The sequence below is a fragment of the Limulus polyphemus genome, unplaced genomic scaffold, assembly GCF_000517525.1.
Source record: "Limulus polyphemus unplaced genomic scaffold, Limulus_polyphemus-2.1.2 Scaffold414, whole genome shotgun sequence".
NCBI classification, from domain to species: domain Eukaryota; kingdom Metazoa; phylum Arthropoda; class Merostomata; order Xiphosura; family Limulidae; genus Limulus; species Limulus polyphemus.
In genome coordinates this window covers 179,452-190,241 of record NW_013666024.1, presented here as the reverse complement: position 1 = coordinate 190,241, position 10,790 = coordinate 179,452, and the positions used below count along the sequence as shown (strand labels likewise).

The 10,790-nt window shown below is 32.7% G+C and overlaps 1 protein-coding gene across 1 annotated transcript in view; it reads right to left on the bottom strand.

Annotated features, from left to right (window-relative positions):
• Positions 1-28: 28 nt before the first annotated feature.
• LOC106458082 (nephrin-like) overlaps positions 29-10,790 on the bottom strand; it is a 103,456-nt gene continuing 92,694 nt past the window's right edge. Inside the window, exons 10-13 of the mRNA XM_013917537.2 lie at positions 8,171-8,201; positions 5,564-5,637; positions 3,797-3,915; positions 29-285 (exon numbers count right to left, since the gene is read on the bottom strand). Coding sequence (XP_013772991.2) covers positions 112-285; positions 3,797-3,915; positions 5,564-5,637; positions 8,171-8,201 — 398 coding nt within the window. The 3' untranslated portion in view covers positions 29-111. The remainder of the gene's footprint in view (positions 286-3,796; positions 3,916-5,563; positions 5,638-8,170; positions 8,202-10,790) is intronic.

Below are 10,790 nucleotides of genomic sequence, written 5' to 3'. Positions count from 1 at the left end.
CAATATATATATATATATATATATATATATAAACTTGCCAAGGGGCATAGTTACTTCTTTGCTTCCTCCTTCTAGAAGGCGTGTTTAAATTTTATGATCACACTGACGTTTTCACACGTTAGTGTCATCACAAATCGGCTCTTGATGGCACCGCCCTGGTAGATTAGCTGGTAGCACCTTGATTAGTCGCTGGCAACCTTTGTTAGAGAAATCTTGCAGTGCTTGAGGATGAATTTCTTTATCTTGTTGGCTGTATTTACCATGTGACGTCAGCGAAGAAGGTTTCTATAAAAGGACAAAACAAAAATATTCATTTACATAGAAAAACCAACTGTGATTACATAGATAAAATTTTAAATATTGATTTTTATCCAAGAGTTTAAATTCTTTTAAACGAGAGAACTTAAAAGACGTGAGAGAAAACGTATTATGTATTTATTATGTTGTAATTTATATGGAAGAAAAAAAAATACACAAATAAAAGAGACCCAGAATAATGGTGAAAACCAACTCGAAAGCACCAATACAAATCTCCGGTAAGTTAATGGTAAGTTTACGCTAAAATCCAGGGTTCTATTCCGCACGGTAGCCAGATCACAGATAATTCTTCATGAAAACAATAAGTTGCTAAAACTAATTTTATATAAGCTAACAAGATCAGCGCGTGCGTTTAAATCTGCCTGTTTCTGTACCATACGACTCATAGAAAATGATCTATTTCATTCAAAACTTGCTCCTAGTAATAAATGAATAGGTCACAGATTGCCAAAAACATTTTATATATATTTATTTCTAAAAGATGACGTTTCGAGCTAGCGCGCCCCCTGAGGGTTTAAAATGCTAAAAAAATTATTATGTTACACGTAGATAGCACATTGTTTAGCTTTGTGCTTAACAAAACAAAAACCCAAAACACAATCGAGTTAGCGCTCTTTGTTAGATCGCAAAGCTTAGAATCAAGAGCGTTAATTCGAAACTTCATCTTCCAGAAACAAATATATAAAAGATTGTTGGCTATTTGTAATGTTTTTATTTATTTCTGTGTCTCTGACGCCTAAACGGTTAACTATTTTATAAAACTTATAGAACAAGGCTGTAAATATTTTACCATTTGGTTCAATTTTCTGGAATACAAGGCATTACGACGATAGAAATTGGTACCGAAAAATCGTTAATGTGTGAAAATTGATATTTGTTATTTCGCTTCTCTCTAGTTAATGTTACGGTATATGTTCGAATTGTACTTATTAGTTTATTAATTAGTCTATCAAGACCTTAGACGCAACGAAATAGGACGTAAGCTGATTATAAGCTGAGCGGACGGATTATACGTCATTAACCACTGACGTACTTATCTGTTTAACTGGTCTCTCTCATTAGATAGGACTTTAATTATATATATAAGCTGATCTATATTTATAATATTATAAATATTTTCTACAATTTCCTTTTGGTTCTTTTCCTTAATTATTTGTTCAATCCTATTATACGTGCCTTCCATTGTGTATTTATGAGGATCTTTGTTTTATGGCTATTTTACCATTATTTTATTAATACCTTCACTTTTCTAGTATCATAAAATGCACTGTAGGAAAACTTGAGCCTCCTATAAGTTTCAACTAACGTTTGTAATATTTTTAATATTCCATAAGGGTGGGAACAGTAATTCTTCTATACATTAACATCATGTTTTTTGTTCCAATCGTAACTGAGTAAGATTAACATTTCAGATTTATCTTTTGTCTGCCTCAAGTCACGAGGCATTCTGGATAAAAGTTAGGTTCAAAATGCTATTTTTACACACCTATAACTTGAAATACATACTTGATTTAACTAATTGTAATGTTTTCAAGAAACGTCTGCAGCCCTTACTAATATTCGTCAAGACTACAAATCCTCATTATGTAGCATCACATATCATATTGTAGGTAAATACACAATACCGTGTAAACTAGTGTAAAATGAAGTTACTATTCACTATTATGGAACACAAGATTCGACATTTTCACGTGTCGTCTTCAGTCCAACCTTTGTTTGTGTAATAATTTAACCCTCAGCTTATTTTAAAGTTTTATACATAAAACTAGAAATTATGTCAAAAGAAGAATTGTGGGAAGCTCGCGTATCCAAAGATTGCCAAACTTTAACATCTGTGAAGGTCATTTAAAAATTCCTTTCGTGATTTGCTCGAGATAACCCGGGCGTCCTCCGTGTTACAAAAAAAACAAACTATAATGAGTACTGACGTTTCAAAAACTTCGTGTAATTCTGAATAATGTACTGTTTACTGTCACTTGATAACTAATGGTGAAACAGTACTGGAACAATAAGATCCATTTTTATAGTTTGTGGATAATTCAAATATATATATATAATATAATGACTTTTTGTGTACTTTAGTAGTGGAATTAAGTTGACTGAAATACCGTTTGTAGGTAACAGCACAGACGCGTGAATACGTACAATAAATCGAAATGTATTTACTTTATTATTTTATTTTATTTACCCTGACGCTAGTAGAGACGAACAACGAAAAGAAATTGCAAAATAAGACATCTAAATAATATTTATCGACGTTTCACCATATACGATAGCTAAAAGGCTATAGAGCGAATAATGTTCGAATACACGAAAGATAGAATGCTATAGGGCGAATAATATTCAAATATACAAAAATTAGAATGCTATAGAGCGAATAATGTCCGAATATACGAAGGCTAGAAGGCTATAGGACGAATAATGTTCAACTATACGAAAGCTAGAAGGCTATAGGACGAATAATGTTCGAATATACGAAAGTTAGAATGCTATAGAGCGAATAATGTCCGAATATACGAAAGTTAGAAGGCTATAGGACGAATAATGTTCAACTATACGAAAGCTAGAAGGCTATAGGGCGAATAATGTTCTAATATACGAAAGCTAGAAGGTTATAGGGCGATCAATGTTCGAATATATGAAAGCTAGAAGGCTATAGGGCGAATAATGTTCGAATATACGAAAGCTAGAAGGTTATAGGGCGATCAATGTTCGAATATACGAAAGCTAGAAGGCTATAGGGCGAATAATGTTCGAATATACGAAAGCTAGAAGGTTATAAGAGCGAATAATGTCCGAATATACGAAAGCTAGAAGGTTATAGGGCAAACAATGTTCGAATATACGAAAGCTAGAAGGTTATAGGGCGAATAATGTTCAAATACAATTAGCAGCAGTAGCGATATCGGATTTAATTTACCATATTAAGATATTAGGAAAACATAACAACCAGCTGGCATCAGAACTTAGACACAGAAAAGTAATAAGCTCAAAACATGCCTCCAAAACATTATCTAATAGTGAATTACCAAACTGTTTAAATCTAAGTCTATTCTCAGAGTTATGATTGATCTCTTAAGAAATTTAATTGTATTAGTGTGAATATATTGGTTGATAATATATTTACTGAATTTCAGATAAAATAATTGATCATTTCATGCAGAAAACATATAACTGAAAGTTTTATTTTGCAATTTGTTGAAAAATCATTATATATATTACTCTGATAAACAGTTATTGCAATTAATTATTATTATTTTTTGTTCCCAGGAAAGAAAAGGCAAATAAAGATTGTAGGTTTGTCAAAAAAAATGCCCTTTCCAATAGCAGTTCGCTAACATGTATCATCCTTCCACAATCAGTAATGTTGAAGTTACTATTATACATCTAGAAAAGTGGTTATGTATATTTGATAAAAATCGGTTCGTTTATTTATAACTAAACAGAAAAGTCACAAAACACAGAGACTCAAACTTACATTGCTGGCAGGCGTAGCAGATAATCGAGAATCTAAGGGCGAAACCGGAATCCTGTATTCCTCGATTTCGTAGTCTTGAAATGGGAGCGAAATTGTTGGCTTCATTTTTACACTATTCCCTGTAAATTCCCAAAATCTCAAATTCAAACTCGATTTTTTTATCATTATGTCGACACAGTTTCTATATTTTAAACAAAATAATAAGCTTTAAGTAAAAGTCCAAGTCCAGTGATACAGCTTTTGAGTGAATTGTTTATTTTTATTTTTGGTTTAACGTAATTACAACGTTTCGACCACTCATCTGGCCATCATCAAGAAACTGACGACAGTGTACAACGGATTTGCTCTCCTCCCAACAAACTGTATGTTGAAAACTTATTTTTATGTCCAGTACAAAATTACATGTCATGTTTCATTTTGAATCATTTCATCCATCATCCACCATCCTTGTATATATGAAGTAGACTGCTTGATAAACGGGAAGAGGATCACAGTTTACTGAGGTACATTTACCCTACTGACATACACTTACCCTACTGTATTGTCAATTTATCTTGCACCGATTTTATATTGTGCTGGAGTTGAGAACGCGAAAACCGTGAGTTATCGCTCGTTTCTTTTTCCCATGAGCATGAAAGGTTTTTTGACACCCTGCTAAAGGACAAGTATAAAACTACCACTTGGAGCTTGTGTGTTAATTAGCTGCATTAGCTCGTTCTTTCTATGACAGCTTTACCCAATATAAATACTTTTTTTGCTGTATTTTCCATTTTCAGTAAAAATTCGATTATTTTATCGATATTCCCCGTAGCGATAGAAATCGTGTCTAATATGTCTTGTATCTTTTATTTTATTTTACGAAAAATGTTCACCTTGTGAACCAATGTTTTAGAAGAAACACGCGCTCAATCCAATATTCAACATGCATGTACAATTTATGTAATACTGTATACCATTTTTATAAGATTTTTAGTAAAAAATCTATCCATCTCTTATCTTTTTCTTTCTCCAGATCTGTCTAAAAACATACAAAAATGATTATTTTATCTTCCAGTATAAGGACGTGTGTGTGAGAGAGAGAGAGAGATCCAACGCAATCTCTACTCCTGTAACCAAGTCGTCAAGCCTAGGAGCCTAGTTTGATTTACTGCCGTGATCTTTTCTAGTTACACTCTTTATAGGTACATTCTTGTTCGATTGTGATGCAGGATTTCGTTTCTGTTTCTGTGTGGAAACTGTAAGAATACTAAAAACTTTCTCGGGAAACATTCTTCCCGGTCACGTTCAAGTATTGTAGGCATTCATTATTAAAAAAGAAACAATATGTCATAACGTTAAATTGATATTATGAAATTATTGTTTATTACTATTGTTAATCTTACTTACTTACTGTAAAAGCTGTAACTTCTAATGAAATAATACTTAATCAGTTAGTAAACCCAAAACGAAAATTATTGTTTGTCGTTATAGATAATTAGGGAAGATAGGTGTTAGTGTGTAAAAACGTTGCTTTGTGGACACGCATAGTAAAAATAAAATAAAAGAGGAATAATTGGAAGATGGAACTATTTTTATATCCCGTGGGATATCTCTAAATAATGTATATATATATCACCATAAATAATAGTTATACTATTATAGTCTTTATTAAAGCTTTATTACGATGTCAATGTTTTTTCACTCGTGAGAGGTAGATTTAAAAAATAACAGATGCTCAGACTATATTTAAATTCAGTTCGCCAGCTGTATTTGTGAAACATTTCATACCTGGAATAATATCCGGGCATTTTTCTTCAGGTAACGTCATCATTTGCTCAAGTGGAGATTCATATTTTTCTGTTCTATAAGAAGAATAGATAATACTTCGGGTTAAAATGTTTCAATCCCATACACGAGATAAACCTTTTCAAGTTCATGCAGAGTTTTACTTCAGTAACAGAAAGTCTAAATCCATTTTATTGAAGTAAATATCCTGAATGAAAAGTAATTATATACATAGAAAGAAACGAAAGTCAAAGAATGTGTGTACGAATTACTAACAATTTTGCTGCAATACAACTGTAAACGCTTTCAACAATATGTACGAGCACTTATTTTCATTGCGCATATACGTTAAAAAGACATAGAAAATAGGGCTCACTTTACCGGATAATTTTATATTTCCATTATTGCAATTGCATCTGAAACAATAAACAAATGAAGTAAAGCAAAGTTTATGATAAGGCACGATTGGACTTTCCATATAACCTCTTTACGTCCATGGATTTTACTTGATATAATGAATGAAGAATACATAATAAAATTTCTTATTGTCAATGTTTGAAATTAATTACCAGGAAATATGGACAGTTATAAGAAATCAACTATCGGTAGTAAAACGTACTACTTCATCCTTAAAAGATTTAGCTTGAAAAATGATAATATTTTATTTGCTCTCTTTAAGTTTTCTAGACATATTCTTCAGTGGTTATTATAATTAATAATAATATTGGTTAGACTAGTTAATATATTTAATGTAATTACTTTTTATTTTCATTTGTCGTTTATTATCATACTTTTATTGTAAAGATTGTTTTGCATCGTTCGTTTTGAATTTCTATTTAAGAATAACCTAAATATCCTAGGCTGAACGAACATCGTGAGATATTATTAGGTTTATGACCGAAAATATCGTTAACACCGAGAGTACTAAACTAACGAAACAATGTGTTTAATCTTTACAAATAGAAAAATAAGAAGGAAATATTTCTTTAGTTGCACTGATGGCTAGGTTGATTTTTAGCTTCGCACTAATTACATAGCTTACTCTGATCGGAAGTTACTATTATTTATTATAATAATCGTATGTACGAGTGAGTGAATTATAGAACAATCATGCACTCAACGCATGTACGCAAATCTGTGACCACGAACTTGTGTTACGCTCGTAAAAAATAAATATATTAGACCGTGTGCGTATATGTTCACGGTTAACTGTACGTAAATATATATATATATATATATATACATTAGATTACTATAAATCCCTAAAAATGTTTTCTAAAATTTTATTGGGAGTTATTGTTGAATTAGTTTTAAGTTTATTAACAGTTTAAATTGTGGAAAAGGAAACATGAAGTGTGAAAGTTGGTCACAGGATACGTTATGGCGCTAAAACGTATTAAACACATTACCTATTATAACTTTTTATCAGGGTCTGCCATAAAATCATACTGAACACACTAACAGGGATCTTCATATTAAACTAGTTGCTAGAGGTTGTTATAAAATATACTGAAAACACTACTACAACGTTTTAAAAAATTCGTAGATCACTGGTCCTTGCCACATTTAAAAAATGCGTGGATCATTGGTACTTGCCACATTTAAAAAATGCGTGGATCACTGGTACTTGCCACATTTAAAAAATGCGTGGATCACTGGTACTTGCCACATTTAAAAAATGCGTGGATCACTGGTAATTGCCAAATTTAAAAAAAAATGTGTGGATCACTGGTGCTTGCCAAATTAAAAAAGAAACGCGTGGATCACTGGTGATTGCCAAATTAAAAAATGCGTGGATCGCTGGTACTTGCAAAATTAAGAAAATGTGTGGATCACTGGTGCTTGCCAAATTTTAAAAAATGCGTGGATTACTGATGATTGCCAAATTTAAAAACAAATACGTGGATTACTGGTGCTTGCAAGTTTAAAAAATGAGCAGATCACTGGTGCTTGCCAGATTGAAAAAAAAATGCGCGGATTACTGCTCATGTTTGTCATAGGTATGATTTTGAAATATTGAAATTACAACCAGGACGTAAAAATAAATGCACCGAGTTCAGTAAGAGATTTTGAGAAAGACAACTAGGAACATGGTACCAGATGTCAATACAGAAGTATTTTCACAGAGCCCTGGACGATTTATTTAATGTTAGAGAAACTGTTCAAGATGCTTTAAGTTATTTCCGCCAATTCAATTTATGCACGTGAGTAATATGGAAACTTTTTCTTCAATCATAATTATAGCTTTTATCAATAATTCCTTGACCACATTGTGTGAATAGTGTGTTGTTGTAGTAGCTATTGTTGTATTCAATATTTAGCAAACATTCGTGCATCGACAATATATACAAACACTGAAGTTCACATGCACTACGTTTCTATCGTATGATTGAACAAATCTTCAGCGAATTTTAAATTAAAAGTTATTAGCCTTTATTACCTTCTTATTTGAATTAATGATCGTATATATTCATTGGTAACGACTTTAAAACTCATTGTTTGACAAACAGCATTGTAACTTACATTGAAATACTTTTTTTTTTTACCGTTGACATGCAATATTTTAGTTGAATTTATAAATCAAATATTTTTATAGTGACATGTTCTTACCTTGGAATAGGTTCAAGCTTTTGGGTTGTGCCTGGAGAAGATATTAAATAATTAAGCACACATATATGCTTTTCTTTCTCTACATATATACACGAGTGTGTGTGTGTTGTTTGTATATATATATATGACAATATTAACAAAACCGAGAACCTAGAGTGTTATTGCATCAAGATATTTCTTGTGAAAATGCTGACTTTACTGAGAAACTATATAAACAAAAATTTTATGTATAGATACAGTACGGCTCGAGACAGTTAATGCAGGCATGCTTTTTCACAGTCACTAAACAGAGTTAAAAATAAATTTCAGACAGAAGTACAGATAATTCTTATTTTTAGTAGTTGAAATATTAAGGTATAACATTGTTTTGTAAGTTTCCATTGTTATATTATTTACAATTGGTTGATTACGCTATACTAAAATGATTTTGAATATGTATATCAGCAATTCACGTGACAACCACAGTCGATATACAGTTGCGGTGGAAAGGCATATATTACAACAAAATTTTGACTTTTTTTTTTGGTCATTTCGTAGTGTGATGCCACCGAGAACTGATTGCTTTTGAGATGGCTATGTAACTACCTTTTCCGACACAAAATATTCGAAGACTTAGATCATATCAGGAATTTAGAAATCTCCAGATGGGGGATACCCCTTGTACGTAACAGAAGTGAAAAGCAAAGAAATATAGATTATCTTGGGGTACCGGGGACAGCCACAAAGAGACTTGCAATATATCTTACTTCAACTCTGGTTAATAAAGTGTAGCGGCTTTTAACAGGTGAGACATCATAAACACAAAGTTCAGTAGCAAAAGCCGTACACGTGTCCCAAGCACCAGTACGCAACATAACCAAGGAGATCAACCAGATTTGTGTTCACTAACATAAAGCTTCCAGTCATATCCTCGGTTCAATCATTGCTTACATCAATCAGTTTTAAAATGAAACGAGTATTCATGCTATTACATACGAATACAATGCAGCGTCCGTGCGTTCTGACTGTTGAAATGAACGCTGAGAAACAGTAATCCTCGTAAAATAAATGGCATTTGGAAAGAGTCTACAGAGTAATGGTGAGGTTTTGACTTGATAGCTTTACGACGGAACCCTTTGCAATGTAAATTACGCTTCAGGGCAATTGTTAATATGTACAGCCGTCAGATAGAGCATGACCGGATATGATGTGTAGTGTAGCTTCAGTCTTTGGATACGGAGTTTCATTTGTCAATGACATTGTTGGGATGTCATGGTGTTTGCCTCTTACAACTAATTAACTAATCACAGGGTTAAATATAACGTCGATTTTAGGTAGTTTTGTTCATTTTTATTAGTATATAGCTGCAGTACTGATGTGAATGACTGTTGGTATTATATAATTTCACTGTGAGACATCTAGTGAAGGTTGTTTGCTAGTTGCCGTGTTGGGGTATAACTGGTATTATATAATTCCACTGTGGGACATCTAGTGAAGGTTGTTTGCTAGTTGCCGTGTTGGAGTATAACTAGTATTATATAATTCCACTGTGGGACATCTAGTGAAGGTTGTTTGCTAGTTGCCGTGTTGGGGTATAACTGGTATTATATAATTCCACTGTGGGACATCTAGTGAAGGTTGTTTGCTAGTTGCCGTGTTGGGGTATAACTGGTATTATATAATTCCACTGTGGGACATCTAGTGAAGGTTGTTTGCTAGTTGCCGTGTTGGGGTATAACTAGTCACATCATTGTAAGGAAAATAGTCGATGACCTCAAGGTTCTTTAATGGAAAGTTTTTTAGCTCGTAATCGAATCGTGTTTGTTTTCTCTGACGATGTTCCATTGAAGTTACAAAGTATAGCATCCACTACGAAACGGTGGATATAAACATGAATTTTCCGGTTGATACTTTTATTTTACACGGCAAATAGATTTGGTAAACAATTAAAAGTAGTCGTAGTTACAATTCAAAACATTGTGATCCCAACATAAACATTTGTTTAATGAGTATAATGACAAAAACTGTTTGACACTATAGGTACTCAATATTAATAACACCGAGAGCATGAGCATGGTGCTAGATGGACGTAAATAAACTCATTATAGTTGTTTACATAATGTAGCCCTCCGGTGGCTCAGCGGTAAGTCTGTGGACTTATAACGCTGAAAATCGGATTTAGATATCTATGGTAGGCACGGTGCAGATAGCCCTTTGCTTAACAACAAACAAACAAAACTTGTGTAAACAAATATTTATCTCCTAAGAATTTAATTTTTTATGTGTTTTGACTTTAAAAAATCCACACAAAAGATGAAACGAAACAGGGAAGGTGGAGTTTTCTGAGGGATAACAAATGTTTTATTTGAGTAAGTATTTTCCTAGAGCATTAATGAAACCATTCCGATATACAACAGCTTTTGTTTATATTCAAAGATACAAAACGAGTAGCGTTAATTTTCTGTTTCACAAGCAAATAAAATTAAAACTAGACTTGGTAATATATGCGGTATTTCTCATTTATAACTGCTGAACAGAGGAAGGGTAACCAGTCATTAGCTGCAGATAAGAAGAAGGGCTATCAGTCAGTAGCTGCCAATCAGAAGAAGGGCAACCAGTCAGTAGCTGCCAATCAGAGGAA